This window comes from Schistocerca cancellata, chromosome 1 (assembly GCF_023864275.1).
Source record: "Schistocerca cancellata isolate TAMUIC-IGC-003103 chromosome 1, iqSchCanc2.1, whole genome shotgun sequence".
NCBI lineage: Eukaryota > Metazoa > Arthropoda > Insecta > Orthoptera > Acrididae > Schistocerca > Schistocerca cancellata.
Genome location: NC_064626.1, coordinates 382,361,604 through 382,380,083, shown reverse-complemented (window position 1 = coordinate 382,380,083; position 18,480 = coordinate 382,361,604). Strand labels below are relative to the sequence as shown.

At 40.9% G+C, this 18,480-nt stretch overlaps 1 protein-coding gene across 1 annotated transcript in view; it reads left to right on the top strand.

Moving 5' to 3' along the window:
- Positions 1–18,480, top strand: part of LOC126175208 (N-terminal kinase-like protein) — a 119,724-nt gene that overhangs the window by 6,657 nt on the left and 94,587 nt on the right. Inside the window, exons 2-4 of the mRNA XM_049921832.1 lie at positions 8,105–8,245; positions 16,430–16,552; positions 16,658–16,881. Of these exons, the coding sequence (XP_049777789.1) occupies positions 8,105–8,245; positions 16,430–16,552; positions 16,658–16,881 (488 nt within the window). The remainder of the gene's footprint in view (positions 1–8,104; positions 8,246–16,429; positions 16,553–16,657; positions 16,882–18,480) is intronic.

The following is an 18,480-nucleotide window of genomic DNA, read 5'->3' as shown; positions in this document are numbered from 1 at the left end:
AGCTCATGATCATGGGCTTGCTTTAAGACTTCTTCTCTCAAACTCTCTGGTACCACTACCTATGGTCCACACCTGGTAACTCTACACAACATATTTCTCTCCACAATGAAATGCGTTTGAATCCTAAAACTCTGGCCCTCCTCATCCGCTTCTTGTGCCCTTTGCCGTTCCGTGACACTCTTACCCATTACTTCTAATGTGTCTAATTTGCGACTTAATGCATCTGCGTTCCCGTGTTTCTTCCCTGGCTTATGAATTACTTCAAAGTCAAACTCGCTTAATTTTAGAGCCCACCGTGTTAATTGTCTAGAAGGATCCTTGAGTCCCAGTAACCTTCTCAATGCTGCATGATCTGTCATGACCTTAAACTTCCTACCATAAAGGTAACAACAAAAATACGTTATTCCATATCCAACATCTCCTTTTCCGTTGTGGAATAATTCTACATTGCCCTATTTAACTCCGGATGCTCCTGTCCCTTCACCATTTGCCCCAAAACACATCCTACTGCGCCATTTGAAGCGTCACATCCTAAGATGAAGCCTTCTTCAAAATTCACAAAAACCAACAGTGGACCAGAAACTAATCTCATCTTTAGTTCATCGAAATCTTCCTGACAATCCTCCATATATTGAAATTTAAGCCCTTTCTTTAAAAGTTTTGTTAACGGCTCAGCTATTTTAGCAAAATCTTTTACAAATTTACAATAATATGAACATAACCCAATATATGATTGTAATTGCTTCATTGTATGTGGTGTCGGAAAATTTTGAACTGTTTCTGTTAATCGAGAATCTGTTTGAACCCCTTGTTGACTGATTACTTGACCTAAATATTTGAACTGTGTTTGCACAAAATTACATTTTTCTAAACTTAATGTTAACTGTCCTGACCGCAATCTTCTAAATACTTCTCTCAAATGCAATACATGTTCTGGTATATCCTTCAAAAATACTATAATGTCATCTAAGTAAACCATACATGTCTTTGGTTTCAATCCCCTTAAAATCCCATCTAATAATAGCTGAAAAGTTGCCAGTGTATTCTTCAACCTGAACGGCATACGTACATACTGATAGTGGCCCCCAGGAATGGTAAAAGCTGTCTTTGCCCTATCCTCTGGCACTACTTCCAACTGATGGTATCCACTCCATGAATCCATCGTCGTAAAATACTTATATTGTCCCACATTGTCCAATGTGTGCGTGATATTCAGAATCGGTTATGCATCTGAAAGGGTTTTCGCATTCAGAAACCTATAATCACATCAAAACCTATATTTCCTTGTACCATCCACCAACTTCTTAGGTACGAGAACTACATTGCTTGAATATGGACTATCGCTATGCTCTATGATTCCATCCCGTAGTTGTTGTTCTATAAACTCCTCTAGTAGCGGTTACATATGATGTGCTATCCTATATGGTTTCCTAAACACTGGTGTGTTATCCTCCATTGGTATGTGTTGCTTCGTAATCAGTGTTGCCAGTAACCTACCCTCCGTTCCGAATAAATCGCTAAATGTCAATAACAATTCCTCCAACACGACCCTGTCGTCTCCCTACAAATGCTGTAATTTTCCCCTTAATTGTGCTGCATTGGAGTTTTGCTTATGGCTCGCCTCTAAATCCTCCCTATCGAGGTCATCTTCATCAAAAAACCCCAATGCGGCCAATAACAACCCTTTCGACAAGCTAAAATCCGCTCTGTTGAAGTTATCTACACTTATAGGAACCTTATAATCTCCTTTCGCAAAATTTGCATGAGCTAAACTCCTTAGCACGAAACAGTGTGCATTATCCAACTCCTCATTACTCGAGAGTGGCTCCACCATGTACAACGTCTCCTTTGGCAAGTTCATATTTATCAAAACCCAAACTACCTTCCCCATATCTGCCGGTATGTTATCCTGCTGGTCGACCTTTAACGAATCCATTTGCAGTTTAGCTGGCGTCACCTTCATGTTAAGTGCGCCTTGCGACATTCATCCATTTGCAACCATTTACCCCATGCAAAACATTGTTCCACTGAGTTCAACTGTTTGTTGCCAGAGATCTATCTTCGCACGATGTTTGTCAAGGAAGTCCAGTCAGAGAATCACCGAATACCCTTCACCTACTTATGGTAACACCTCTACCTGCTCACTAAACTTAGTTCATGGGATCACGAATCGAAGTACCGACGTACCCAATGACTCCACTTTATTATCTCCCACCACTTGTAACCTATAACGTGGTGGTTCAAGCCATCTCCTGCTATCCAAGTCTAGACTAATAAGACACATGTGCTCCCGTGTCAGACAGAAACCTTTGTTCCCATCTGTTCACCAAGCCTAATAAGCAGCATTCCATCTGTGCACCTACAAGCGCATTACCTAATTTCACTGGGACTGCTCTCAGACGGTTGAAGCAATCCCATTCTCATTTAATGCCTGCTGCCGCCGAGGCTCCCGCCCACTTTTACTCCTGCAGTTCACTTCTCAGTGACCCATTTTCCCACATGAGTAACACCGCAACTGATGAAGACATTGCCTCCTAATGTGCCTTACTTGGCCACAACCGAAAAAATTAATTTCCACTGCCACGACTCTATGCTCCACCCTTTGCCTCATCGCATAATCTACCTCCTCTAAGTATGTGACAATTCTTAGAGTTGCCGCAAGATCACTGGGATTCTCCATTCTCACTTGGCGTGACATCTCCAGTTGTACACCCCTCAAAAACACACCTAACGCCCTGTTCTCGGCCTCTTGTAACAGCACTCTATTAGTTTCCCCATTCTGTGAAAGTTAGAACATTTGTGCATTCAGTTTTCAAATCTTGTCTGAGAAAACCTCCACAGTCTCATTTCTCCTCATGACTAACACTTAATTTTTCACGAAAAATCCTGGTACTATTCTGTTTTTGGTACCTCTGGCGTAACCCAGCCTCAACGTTTCATGGTACAATATGTACAACTTGGCATCCCCTATCAAGTGCAACTTCGCCACTCTCAGCATTACAACATCCGGCCACGCATTGGCCTCAGCCATTGTGATAATGTTATTAAGGAATACTGACACATCCTTTGTTGCTTTACCCAAAAAGGGGTTAATCAATGCCACGATTGCCATGTCAAATGGTCTATGACACTCCATGACCTGTAATTTACTTTCAACCAACGTCCCTTCCCCTGCTCACAATGCTTCAAATCTCTCTTCTTCATATTTTTCTTTTTCACTTATCCTCGCCTCTGACAATACCCGAATTTGCTCTGTTAGAGTGGCTACAGCTTCCGCTGTAATCACTGCCGCTGTAGTCACTGCTGCAGCCTCTGCTTGCCATGGTTCCACCATTTCCCTTATAGCTCCACTGTTGCCATTTATTTCACTCAGCTACTCCTTAACTTAGTTCTTGTGGCGAATCATTGCCCATCTACATTCTGAACAATTGCTCGCCAAATGAACAAATCTCTTACAAATAAAACAATTCTTTGGTACCCACTTTGTACATGGTAGTCCATGGCCTGACAGGTTACAAAAATTACATCACTTAGACGCTATGTTATCCTGTGCCCCATTTCCTCTGAATCCAGATAAATCTACAGGCTCCTCTTGCCTTCCAAAACATACCTTTAACAAGTCCATCCTAATTCATACTTAACCCTTCAAAACACAAAAGAATGACACAAAAAAAAAAAAAAAAATCAAACGTCACTTACCCGTCCACATCGTACTCGTGTGCAGGTGAACAGTCCTGCTTTCCTCCCTATACTGGTATGGACAAACACCTCCTGAACGCCAAGACGTAACAAGAAGTGCACGACCACCTCAACGACCCCTCTACACAGGCAGATCTCAATGCTACTTGCTCAACACAAGATGTGGGCGTTCAGCATTGTAACCGGCACCAGTTCTGACACCACTTTTGCGGGGCAAGTGGTCTAACCTGGGACTCCAGACGGCCGAGCTGAAGCCAGAACCCACTGCTCCACATTTCGTCAGGAGTCCGAGGAAGTTCAAGAGCATTGAGGGGTAGTGCAGAGTGATACAGTGGTATTCGGTAGCATGTCTTTATTCAGCTAATTTACATTATTCGCTGAATGTTAGCGTGCCGCCCGCAGCAAGTCCAGTCGGCTCGGCAACTCCTGGTATGCCAACGCTGCTGCTATTGTCATCAAGGCCGCTCAGCTGGAAGTCAGCTGCGTTTTGCCCGGTTGCCGCCCACTGATGCGTCATGTCTTGCGTCACGTAGCTGCCCACGATTCCGGAGACTGCTACCGTCCCTGGTCCTCGCCGTCCTCCGCCTGTTTGGCCTGCTCTGTCCAACCACGGGACGAAGGTGGATGTACTGGTCCTTCGGGCCGCTGCTCCTCCCAGGACAGGACCGGACTCGAACCCGCGCCCTCCTGAACGCTGTGTCGCAACTTGCCGCTAGTGGTGCTTGCCGGATGGCAACACCCACCCGTTGTCTCTGGCGCTGCCGCATCTCCCACAGCGTACACCTAGCCCGTAACCCCGGTACGTCAGGTGGAAAGCGAATGTGGCCTGTAGACAAGAGTGGAACCGAGCCCCTCCTGAATCTGCTGCAGACCGCTGTCACTGCCCTCTTTCAGGCAGACCATGTGATCTCCAAGTTCCAGGCTGCTATTCTGTTCCATCCCGCCCCGGTGTTGTGTCCCCAGGGGCAGAATAAAGCCCGAACAAGTACATAGAAACAAAGTACAAGTTTATACCGAACACTTCTAACATTGCTGCCAGACTGGCCCCTATAAACATAGGCCAGCACAGGTCCGTCCCGACACTCGATTGTCCTGGCACACTCTCTCTCTAGCTAAAATTGCCCATATATTTATACTGGTTTTCCCCTCGCTTCTGACGTAGTGTCAGAGAGAGACAGAAACTATGGCAGGGATATATTCCCACACATCAGCCACTTACAAATAGCACTCCTGGCTCTGGCTTAGTGCCCTGCCTCGTACATTGCAATAACTTCAAGCAACACTGCGGTTTCCTGCCTCCTTGTTGCACCACTCAAAACAAATTGTGCGTGCAATACCACCGTCACAGCTCCGTGCCCACGAGTGCCATGTTTACATTGCCTGGCCTGATGACTGTCAACTGTTACCACACTCTGCCAGCAGCCCCAGACTCCATCGTCCAATCGCGCCTTCATAGAATTTTGATAAAATTTCCCTTTCTCTTGACTAGGACTAACACTAGCGCAGCAGCAGATGAGATGCCAACAGCAATTTTGCTACCCATGACATTCACAGCTCTTCTAAGTATCTAAACTACTGACTACTCCTTCCAAATGTGGAAATCCATTTCCCGCAATGGCAACCCAGATCATAGGTTACGAATCCAGTCCGCATCCAATCCCTTTTCTCTGAACTTCAGTTGTTTCCTCTTCCATCTCTCCTCTGGACCCACTCACAAGTTCCTCTGTGGGGTATCTCTCGGCCACAGTTTTCTCTTGACCTATCACAAGGTCCAAAAGACTCAGTTTCTCCCAAAGTCATCCATCACCAATTTTTCTTCATCCTTGGTGCATCCCTCTGTTCATAATTGATTTATACTGATGGCTTGATGGTTGCTGGTCACGTGGGTTTTGCCTGTTCTCACACAGGACATACTGAGTGCAGTCCTTGCTGGATGGCTGAAGTAATTTCACTGCAGAGTTGGTAGCCATCTCTGAGGCTCTTGAGTATATATCTGTTCCTGCATTGCTGGGGCCTTTCTCATCTGCAGTGACTCCTTGGGCAGTTTGCAAGCTCTCAACCAGTATTACCCTCACCATCCGTTAGTCATGCCCTTGAACAATGTGGATGCTACATGACCTGTGTCTGGACCCCCAGCCATGTTGAGATCCCAGGGTGAACTCACTAATAGCTTGGCCAAACTGGCTACCAATGAACTAACTCTTGAGGTCAGCATTCCGGAAACAGACGTCTGATCAGTATTATGCAATCAAGTTTAAGGAATCTGGAATGCGGAAAGGCCCACTCTTACTTCACCAAACTAACTACAAGTGATAAATGAGACAATGAATCTGTGGAGATCCTTCATGCAGGCCTCTCCCAAGGACTGTACCATCTTCTGCCAGCTTCACATTGACCATACTTGTCTGCCTCATGATCATCTCCTCCATCTTGAGGACCCACCCCACTCTTGTTCTGGTTCCCCTTTGCTGGACTTTCGAGACCTAATCGCCCTGCAGCAGGATCTTAATCTCCCTGACTCGCTACCCTTGGTGCTAAGAGATGATGCCTCAGTGGATGGCTTAGTTTTACGTTTTATTCGTGAAGGGGGCTTTTACAACTCTCTTTCAGGGAGGGCCACTTAACCTAACCTTATCAGCCCATTGAGGGGTTGACAGAGCACACTGTTGCCGCCTCTGCCCAGACCAGGCTGCAGCTGTCTGGGCTTGGTGGTCCAGCCCAGTTCTCACTTTACCTGCTCTTGTACTCTTCTTCCTCCCCTCTTGCATCATCTGTTAGACTTGTTCATCTTTTGTCTCTTTGTGCTTCTCTTGCCCATTTGTGTTGCTAGTCTTTCCTAGACAGTTTCTGAGTGGGGTATCTCTGGTAAGTGGCGTGGACTGGGAATTGTGTCTCCTGTCATTGCATTCTGCTTTCGCGAGCTTCTGTCTTCTCCCTAGTTGGGGCACCTTGCCAGTCTTCTACCTCTGTCTCACTTTTATTCTTTTTGTCCCTTATGTCACCTTCATTGACGTTTTGTAGATCTTGGGGTTTCTTCCCCTGGGTTTTACATGTTAGGCTATCTGTGATCTACGGTATAGTAGACCAGTCTGTTTGTGGAAAAAGGGACTGATGACCTGGTGTTCTCATGCCTTTAATCATCCAATCAACCAATCAGGTGTATTTGAGTGTGTATGGAGGCTTGCCAAGAGTGGTTCTTCCCACCCACATTCACAAATCGAAGAGTGAAATAACTTGTACCCAATTGACCATACATTGTAATGTTGCTCAAGGACTGTAGATATAGAATAATAGGATGGCTTCTGTTTATAGTGGAACTGTAAGGTGTGTAGAATCTATGTTGAGAAGCTAAAGCTCCTAACACTGAACAGATGAATTTTTATTCGGGAGATCCATTCTAAACTCCTTTTGTGCCCATGTGTTCAGATGCTGCAACCTCCTTCCTGTTAAAGAGAGCTGTATGTGGTATGGTTGCATTATTCAGTGGTCAGTATTGGGTCTCGCCATTTTTTCTCACCACAGATAAGCAGGCAGTTACAATAAAATGTATCTAGAGGAATATAACAATGTGTGCCGTTTACAGTCCATTTAGAGCCTGTTCGCTTTGATAACCTTGGGAATCTGTTTAGTAAATTGTGTCAAACACTTCTTCAACCTTTCCTTTGCAGACTGTTAGCAGCTTCAGGCCTCTGTTGTAATGACCATGTGACACATACAACACTACCTTGGTATTATTTCCACTGCTCAGCCATGTTTCCTCTATCTTTGCCCCACTCCTTCAACAGTCCTACAAGTATCAGTGGTACAGAAACAGATAAATGTTACTGCCTCCTAGTGGACACAACCTATTGAGAATCATGATTATTTCCATTTCAGAGACCATTTTTCCCTTAAAGGGAGCTGCCAAAATGTATACTCAATGGAGTTACCTGGATACTGTGCAGTAAGCAGGCCGTATAACACAGTGACAAGTTTCCAGGACTGAACATATCACTTTATAAGTATTCGTAAAGCGTATGTGAACAGATATGAGGTCAGATTGTAGGCTTCATAGCAACCAGAGCTGGGTATATCATTGTTAATGGGAAGGCATTGTCAACAAGTAAAAGTAGCATCTCACATACTGTAAGGTAGCATAGTAGTAAAGTTGTCCAACAAAGAGATTATGTGATTAGGAGATTGTCACAAAATTCAGGAATAATTGCAGGTTATTGGTGCCTTATGCAAAGAGACTGACAGCTGACATTCAACATATAATATAAAATGTGTAAAAAGATGAAAAGATCAAATTTTGTTTTAACATTGAGTTACCACATAAATCAGCATTTATGTACTTTCTGGTGTTCTTAAGCATGTTAGTTTTGGAATCATTTTGTATAAGCTCTTATGAGGTTTCTTTTTGCAGGGAACAAATGAAGATGTTTCAGTGTTTGTCTTTGATTTGCGGACTGGTAATGAAACTCAGTTTGATGTTGCAAGAGCAGCTGTTAAAAGACTGAAAACGCTGCGTCATCCAAGTATCTTGACATACTTGGACAGCCTTGAAGTAAGTATTTGCATTAACTTTTACCTCAAAATAATGGAGTGAAATGATATACCAGGTGTACCGGTATGAAATGAGCGTTAAGATACAAATGTATCGATAGGGAACATTTGTTGTGAACGAGCCTGAATATTTTTTTTTTGTTGGTATGACATCTGTCAAAGATATTTAGTATACATCAAGTCATGGAAGAAAACACATCATCGTATGTTTTCATCATGTTAACAATGTCGAATTTTGTACCAGAAAGTGATAATTTGCGGAAAGCATTATTTTTTTGTTTTCATTTGAAAAAAAGTGCTGCAGAGTTGCATTGAAAGCTTGTTGAGGCATGTGGTGATCATGCTCTATCAGAAGCAACATGCAAAAGATGGTTTCAATGGTTCAGAAATAATGATTTTGATGTAAGAAATGAAGAACGTGGAAGACCACCAAAAAAGTTTGAAAACGCCGAATTGCAAGCAATATTGGATGAAGATGATACTTTGAGTCAGAAGCAAATGGCAGCAATGCTAAATGTTGCACAACAAACAATTTCTGACCGTTTGAAAGCTATGGGAAAGATCCAAAAGTGTGAAAAATGGGTGCCACATGAATTGCATGAAAGGTAGATGGAAAACCAAAAAACCATTTGTCAAATTTTGCTTCAAAGACATGAAAGAAAATCAATTTTGCATTGAATTGTTACTGGCGATGAAAAATGGATTTACTTTAAGAATCCTAAATGGGAAAAATCGTGTGTTAATATGGGACTACCATCAACATTGACTGCAAAACCGGATCGATTCGGCAAGAAGACAATGCTCTGTGTTTGGTGGGATCAGAAGGTGTGGTGTATCATGATCTTCTAAAACCCAGTGAAACTGTGAATACTAATCGCTACAGACAACAAATGATCAATTTAAACTATGTATTGATCGAAAAAAGACCAGAATGGGCCACAAGACATGGCAAAGTAATTTTTTTACACGACAATGCACCTGCACGCAAAGCAAAACTGGCTCAGGATACAATCAAAACACTTGGCTGGGAGCTGCTACCCCACCCGCCGTATCCACTAGACTTGGCCGCTTCCGACTACCATTTGTTTTCATCAATGGGACACGCATTGGCTGAGGAACACTTCAGTTCCTACGAAGAAGTCGAAAATTGGGTGTATGATTGGTTTGCTTCAAAAGACGAACATTTCTATTGGTGTAGTGTCCACAAATTGCCAGAAACGTGGTCAAAATGTATACAAAGCAATGGTCAGTACTTTGAATAAAATGTTTTTACTTTTCAATCCAAAATTAGTGTTTCATTTTTAAAAAAAAAAAAAAAAAAAAAACTCTCTTTTCATACCGGTACACCTGGTAGACTGCTTTAAATGTAATCATATATTTATTTTTTCAGTTGGTTATGGGCTTTATCTTCCATTTATGTGATTATTGAGTTGCATTTGAAATGAATGGATTTGAAAACACAAAATTAATGGATAGATTAATTACAAATGCTGTATCGTAGTGTACTCAGTGAATTTGATGTTTGATTTGGGCAATCACACGAGCACTGTCATACCTCCAGGCCTACTCAAAATGTTATTTCATAATTCGGGAGTGATTAGGTGGTACTTTGCCTGCAGGGTGCTTTAAGCAGTGAATGTATCATATGGTGACTAGAGCAAAATCACACGTGGGTTCCTCGATGCTTTCATTCAATAATGTCATACGAAATAATGTTCTGTGGTAACTTATCTTTAAGAAAGAAAGTCTTCATTGCACAAAAAGTGCTGTAAGAAAAATATGCACACTCACCCATAATCGTCTTTTGTAGACTCCATTTAAGAAATTAGGCATTTCGACTACTGCTTCACAGTATATTTATTCCCTCATGAAGTTTGTAGTAAATAATTCCCTACAGTTCAATTGGGACAATGAAATACATAATTCCTATACCAGAAGGAAAAATGATGTTCGTTACTCCACATTAAGGTTGCCTTTATATATATAAGATGATGAGACTTACCAAACAAAAGCGCTTGCAGGTCGATAGACACACAAACATACACACAAAATTCTAGCTTTCGCAACCAACGGTTGCCTCGTCAGGAAAGAGGGAAGGAGAGGGAAAGACGAAAGGATTTGGGTTTTAAGGGAGAGGGTAAGGAGCCATTCCAATCCCGGGAGCGGAAAGACTTACCTTAGGAGGAAAAAGGAAAGGTATACACTCGCGCGCGCATACACACACATATCCATCCACACATATCCATCCACACATATCCATCCACACATATCCATCCACACATATCCATCCACACATATCCATCCACACATATCCATCCACACATATACAGGCACAAGCAGACATTTGTAAAGGCAAAAAATATTTTTCCCACGTGGAATGTCTCCCTCTATTATATATATATTCTTTTTTTTATTTTTTTTAAGGACACTTAGAAATGTTCGGAATGCAACCATAGGCACAAATTTGCAATATGGATGTAAAATGGCTTGTTCACATCATTATTATCTGTTGTGCAGAATGATCCATCTAACACGAAACTAAGTAACTACAGATGAGAGCTGTGCCAGACATCTAAGAAACAACCCCGTTTCATCCCATGTGAAGTTCCACCACATGGGAATAACTTTTCCAAGATGGATTATCGCTTGTTGTCTACATACACCTACTCTGCCGTCAGAATGTAAGAATGTACCAACATGCACTGTGACTTATCATTAGAGGCAACCTTCTACAATACTTTGAGCATCCATTGAAGGTGTTCTTTCACCCATGCTGATCTGTGTGCTCTGTGACCTGTATTGAGCAGAGATAGACGTTTGGAGCATTGGCTTCCACACCACCTACTGGGGTGTTTCTTTTAGATAGTATGGGTGATTGCTGCTTCTTGTTGTGGAATAGTGATGTGATGTGATGTGATGTGATGTGTAGCTAGCAACAATGTGGTCCTATACCTGCTGTTAAATCCACAATAGTTATTTTAGATCCCTGTGACTGACACATTGTTGCCCACTACAATTGACTCTTTTGGCTGTGGCTTTCACCCAATCGAAATAATCGTGATAGACTCTTTGCTTAATGAAACATGCAAAAACCAGCGTATGCTCGTCCTCTGAGAGGGAGTGTGTGGGGCACCTGTGATATATGTCTGGAATTGAAGACACTGATTTGCCTGCTTAGCCACTGATTTGCCTGCTTAGCCATTTTGCACTTCCTGTCAATCTCATTTTTGAGATGTTTGTATTCCTTTTTGCCTGCTTCATTTACTGCATTTTTATATTTTCTCCTTTCATCAATTAAATTCAATATTTATTCTGTTACCCAAGGATTTCTACTACCCCTCGTCTTTTTACTTACTTGATCCTCTGCTTCCTTCACTACTTCATCCCTCAGAGCTACCCATTCTTCTTCTACTGTATTTCTTTCCCCCATTCCTGTCAATTGTTCCCTTATGCTGTCCCTGAAACTCTGTACAACCTCTGGTTTACTCAGTTTATCCAGGTCCCATATCCTTAAATTCCCACCTTTTTGCAATTTCTTCAGTTTTAATCTACAGTTCATAACCAATAGATTGTGGTCAGAGTCCACATCTGCCCCTGGAAATGTCCTACAATTTAAAACCTGGTTCCTAAATCTCTGTCTTACCATCATATAATCTATCTGATACCTTTTAGTATCTCCAGGATTCCTCCATGTATACAATCTTCTTTTATGATTCTTGAACCAAGTGTTAGCTATTATTAAGTTATGCTCTGGGCAAAATTCTACCAGACGGCTTCCTCTTTCATTTCTTACCCCCAATCCATATTCACCTACTATGTTTCCTTCTTTCCCTTTTCCTACTCTCGAATTCCAGTCACCCATGACTATTAAATTTTCGTCTCCCTTCACTACCTGAATAATTTCTTTTATCTCATCATACATTTCTTCAATTTCTTCGTCATCTGCAGAGCTAGTTGGCATATAAACTTGTACTACTGTAGTGGGCATGGGCTTCGTGTCTATCTTGGCCACTATAAAACGTTCACTATGCTGTTTGTAGTAGCTTACCCGCACTCCTATTTTTTTATTCATTATTAAACCTCCTCCTGCATTACCCCTATTTGATTTTGTATTTATAACCCTGTATTCACCTGACTAGAAGTCTTGTTCCTCCTGCCACCGAACTTCACTAATTCCCACTATATCTAACTTTAACCTATCCATTTCCCTTTTTAAATTTTCTAACCTACCTGCCCGACTAAGGGATCTGACATTCCACGCTCCGATCCATAGAATGCCAGTTTTCTTTCTCCTGATAACAACGTCCTTCTGAGTAGTCCCCGCCCGGAGATCCGAATGGGGGACTATTTTACCTCCGGAATATTTTACCCAAGAGGACGCCATCATCATTTAACCATACAGTAAAGCTGCATGCCCTCAGGAAAAATTATGGCTGTAGTTTCCCCTTGCTTTCAGCCGTTCGCAGTACCACAACAGCAAGGCCGTTTTGGTTAGTGTTAGGAGGCCAGATCAATCAATCATCCAGACTGTTGCCCCTGCAACTACTGAAAAGGCTGCTGCCCCTCTTCAGGAACCAACCGTTTGTCTGGCCTCTCAACAGATACCCATCCGTTGTGGTTGCACCTACGGTACGGCTATCTGTATTGTTGAGGCACGCAAGCCTTCCCACCAACGACAAGATCTGTGGTTCATACTCTGTGTATATCTTTAGGGAGCATTTTACATTTTCCCATAGACCACTCAGGTGAAATGTTCTAGGGACTTGAAAGGGGCGTCTACCAGCTTCTACTCATTTTTTCCTTCATATATCTAGTGGCAAAGAGCCTCTTTAGCAGTTCGTCTACAGAATTCGCCATGTTCCTTGCACATTACTTTACACTCACTTTGACACTGATTGCTAGTTATCATGGAGAGAGCACTGCAAAACAACTTTTTATCCTTTTATTTGAGTACCAGCATGCATTCAAAGAGAAGCATACTTTTAATGCGATTTCTGGCTCGCATTCGGAGAGAAATGGCATAATTTAAGTATGATATTTACAGTGTACTGTAGCACATTAGCCCATGACAACAGGCTGCCACTTAAATTAACCATGTTCTTGATGCCTTAGGATGTGTCCTGTCAGCTGATTAGTGACCTCAGCTGTACTTTCTTTGATAACTCCTAAGGAGTTTAACTCCCTGCATTTGAAATTGTCACAAGGTGAAATTCATGCTTACACTTTTCTATTGCAAAATTTGATGTTTTCTTGTTGATTAATGAGTCATATAATTTACTGGAATTGCTGTGACTATTAAGTCATTGTTCTGAAGTACATCCATTAACAGTGTGTTAACAAAGGGGCCAAAAGGACCATCTTGTGTCATCATTGCAAGTTGTGGTGGTATTAGGCCTGTATGTGGGAAACATTGTAGGTGTACTAACTAATATCAAAAACACAATCAGCTAAGATTGTGGATAGCATCAGTAGCTGTCATAGATATTTTGCAGGTTGTGCTCTCATCTACAGAGGGATGTTAGCTTCAAGAAATTTTAAGTGATGCTATATGATTTGCAGACAATCTCTTTTATACAGTAAACTGACCATAAATGCAGACAAATGCTGCATAATGTGTATAAGTACTTAGAAACTCTCTCTGATGTGAATAATGCACCAATGGTTAATAGCATGGGTTCTTGAAAGATGTGAAATGCCAATGCATGACTATTCAGTGTGTGGTATGCACAGTCTTTGCTCTTTCTTTAAAATTTCACTTTGTGTCTACTTATTTTGTTGTATGTTAGCTAATTGCTACATATAAAACTTGTGTGCATAATAAATGTTTGTTTACTAAAAGTGAGAACCAAATTTCAAAATAAACATTAATTTAGTGGTCCTTTGTGTCCGGGAATATTTGTATGAGGTCTGTTCAAAGAATTCCAGAACATTCATAATTTCATGCCAATGGTGTGTTGGACCAAAATGCAATTAGCATCGCTGCACATGCCTGTATTTAATCTGTAACTGCTGGAAGTTTGATTGTTGTATGTTTGTTAGTTATTGTTCACTTCTGTATTGCATAAAATTTTGTCACACAGTTTGTGAATTTCATGATGGTGGAGTTAGAGGAGCAATTCATCTGCATTTAAATTTTGTGTGAAACTCAAGAAAACATTTACAAAGACACACCAAATGATGCAGAAAGCATACGGTGATGAGTGCTTAGGCTGTACTTGGCGTTAAAAATGGTAAACATGCTTTAAAAATGGCTGGATGGAAATTAGAGATGACCTTTTGACGTCTACCAACAATGATAATGTCTGAACATCAACAAAATTGTTTGTGGCAATTCAAGACTGACTGTCCAAGTGATTGCAGAAGAATGTAATATTTCAGTTGGATCATGTCATGAAATCCTGACACATCATCTCGGAATGCTTCGTGTTGCCACCAAGTTTGTCCCGTGACATGAGTCAAGACCAGTAAGACCTTTGCCTCACAATCTGTGAAGAGCCGTTGGATCATGCAAATAAGAACAAGATGTTCCTTAAATGGATCATAAATGGTGATGAGAAGTGGGTCTACGCTTACGATGTTGAGACCATGGTTCAGTCTTCGCAGTGGGTCAGGAAAGGTTCACCAAAACCAAAAACAGCTCGGCAGGTCACGTCAAATGTCAAAGCCATGTTGATAGCTTTCTTTGACTTTGAAGGATTAGTTCATCATGAATTCTTGCCACAGAAACAAACTGTTAATCAATGGTACTATCGGGATGTGTTGCTATGCATGCAAGAAAATGTGAGAAAGAAATGGCCTGAAATGTGGCGAGACTGTTCATGGCTTACGATAATGCACCCATACATTCACCCCTGTTGGTGCATGACTTGTTGTTGTTGTTGTTGTTGTTGTTGTTGTGGTCTTCAGTCCTGAGACTGGTTTGATGCAGCTCTCCATGCTACTCTATCCTGTCCAAGCTTCTTCATCTCCCAGTAACTACTGCAACCTACATCCTTCTGAATATGCTTAGTGTATTCATCTCTTGGTCTCCCTCTACGATTTTTACCTTCCACGCTGCCCTCCAATACTAAATTGGTGATCCCTTGATGCCTCAGAACATGTCCTACCAACCGATCCCTTCTTATAGTCAAGTTGCGCCACAAACTTCTCTTCTCCCCAATCCTATTCAGAACCTCCTCATTAGTTATGTGATCTACCCATCTAATCTTCAGCATTCTTCTGTAGCACCACATTTCAGAAGCTTCTATTCTCTTATTATCCAAACTATGTATCGTCCATGTTTCACTTCCATACATGGCTACACTCCATACAAATACTTTTAAAAACGACTTCCTGACTCTTAAATCTACACTCGATGTTAACAAATTTCTCTTCTTCAGAAATGCTTTCCTCGCCATTGCCAGTCTACATTTTATATCCTCTCTACTTCGGCCATCATCAGTTATTTTGCTCCCCAAATAGCAAAACTCCTTTACTACTTTAACTGTCTCATTTCCTAATCTAATTCCCTCAGCATCACCCGACTTAATTCAACTACATTCTATTATCCTCATTTTGCTTTTGTTGATGTTCATCTTATATCCTCCTTTCAAGACACTATCCATTCTGTTCAACTGCTCTTCCAAGTCCTTTGCTGTCTCTGACAGAATTACAATGTCAGGTGCATGACTATTGCACAAAAAACAAAATCATTGTACTATTTAAGACCTGGGCCTCGTGGTGTGTACTTCTTTTCATTTCCAAAGTTGAAAGGCTGAAGATTTGCAACGGTAGATAGGATAAAAAAAAAAAAAATTGCACAGTGCTTCACATGATCCAGCATGAGGTGTACCAAGACTGCTTCCGGAAGTAGAAATGGCATTGGGAGCAGTGTATCGATTGTGGAGGGAAATATTTTAAAGGAGACCAGGCACAGTAAGTAAAAGGTAGGCATAGAAAAAATTGTATGGACAAAGTTCCGGAATTTTTTGAGCACACCTCATGTATGTTGTAAATAGTGTTGTTTCAGCTGGAAATCTTTTGGAATCTTTAGATTTGTTGTACAGATTGTCTTAGCAGCATTTTATTTATATGGAAAATAATTCACATATCTTGAATGCTATGGAAATTTCTGTATGTTATCCGTCCATATATTGTTTACCTGCTAGTAATTCTTCATTGTTTCATGTATTAACTTTGCTTTTAGACTGAGAAGGTTTTGTACTTGGCTACAGAATTTGTTGTGCCTCTGGAAACTCACTTGGCACAGCTTTCAAGGGAAGGTCATCAACGTGATCTATACTTGTCATGGGGAATATTTCAGATTACTGTAAGTATGCATCAAATGTTGGTAATCTGTCATCTTTTTTTTCATATTTACGATTGCATATTTAGTTACTTTTGTGAGTAAAGTGAGCACCTTGTACTTTTTCAGCGTGCTTTAAGCTTTCTCAATAATGACGGGAACTTGCGTCACAACAATGTCTGCTTGTCATCCGTATTCGTCAATACTGCGGGTGAATGGAAGCTGGGAGGTGTTGAATACATGGCAGGTGCTGTCGAAGGGACTGGCCTTCCCATCAAAATTCTTCCTACTCTTGAGAAATATGATCCACCTGAAAAAGCTGACCCAAATAGACAGAGACTCATTACAAAATGGTAAGAACCAGTTAACAGCTTCGACATGTACTGATCAGATTGCGTCATAAGAATGGAAAGTATGATATTCCAGATGCATTTTGTACAATTTCTTTAAGCAGTCAAGTCACTGTTTCCCTAAAAGTTTGCATTTAAATTAACTTTAGAGAGTTTTCGACATTTGTAACAAGGGTCCTTCTGTAATACTCAATTACATGGTTTTCTTCTTCAGTATGAGGTATGATTATCTGAAGTTTGTATTCTCTTGTAAAGAAATTCAACATTTTGTTTTCTCTTCTGATGTCTATGTGTAAGGTGCAAATTATTTTCCCAATTTGATTTTCACTGATCATTACAAGTAATAAACACCACACATTTCTATTTTTATGTTTATGTAAGAAGATAATTATAGGGAGATCATCTGATTTAGGGAGTGTCTAGTTATTTCAAATTAGTGATGTCTGCATTGAACCATGCAAGTCCAAAATAATGAATTCAAAAACTACCATAACTTCATTTGAGGAGTGGAAATAAGTGTGGTTTGCTGAACCCTACATTTTTGAATAGGGACTCTTAAACAGCTGTTTTTTGTGTGGCTCTGTGAGCTAAACCTGGTTACTGAGAATATTATACATCAGAATATAAATATCCTTGTCACTTGTGACACATTACATGATCAAACTTTTAATAGCATTGATGTTACCCACCACGATTTCCTCCCCTTGCCCATTCTCTTCAATAGCTCCCCTCACCCAGTGTCCTCAATTGTTTTTTGTGTATATTCTGATCTCAGTCTTCCCTTACGTACTGTGGAAGATATTCCATTATGTCTTAATACATGTCGCATCATTATGTCTCTTCTTCTTGTCAGTGTTTTCAACATGTTTCTTCCTTACCATATCTGCAGATAACTTTCGCTTTTCTTATTTTTCCAGTGTACTTCATTTTCAGTATCTTTTGCTTACTCTACACATCAAATGCTTTGATTCCCTCTGTATTCTCTTATCCCACATTGATTAACTTATATACAGGTGGTGGTTAGTGTTTAACGTCCCGTCGACAACGAGGTCATTAGAGACGGACTTATATACAGCATTGTGCCCTAGACATACATTCTCAGGAATTTATTTCACAAATTAAGGCCTTTGTTCAATACTAATTTCCTTCTTGTGTCTGGAAACGTCCTCTTTGCCTGTGCATACATGGTTCTTATTTTACTACCAAGGTAGCAGAATTCCTGCACTGTCTGCCACGTGGTTACCAAATTTAAATCTGAGTTTGTCATTAATTTCATTTCTGGTGCTCCTAAATACATACATTGATTTAATTATAAAAAATATGAAATTAAATTCAGGCAATTGATCCAACAATTGACTGAATTAAGAAATTCCATTGATCAAGAGTGTCTCAACAAATTATGAAAGACGGATATGAAATCTCTTGTGATAGAAATGATACATAGACAAGAATGATAAGCATGCATTCATTAAGTAATCCAGAAACTTAAAAGGAACCAATCCTTTTATCTGGTTGACATGTACTTTGGTATGGACAAGCAATTTTCCAGCCCAACTGTTAAAAATCAGTAAATGTATGCTTGAGAGTTATCATAGATATCTC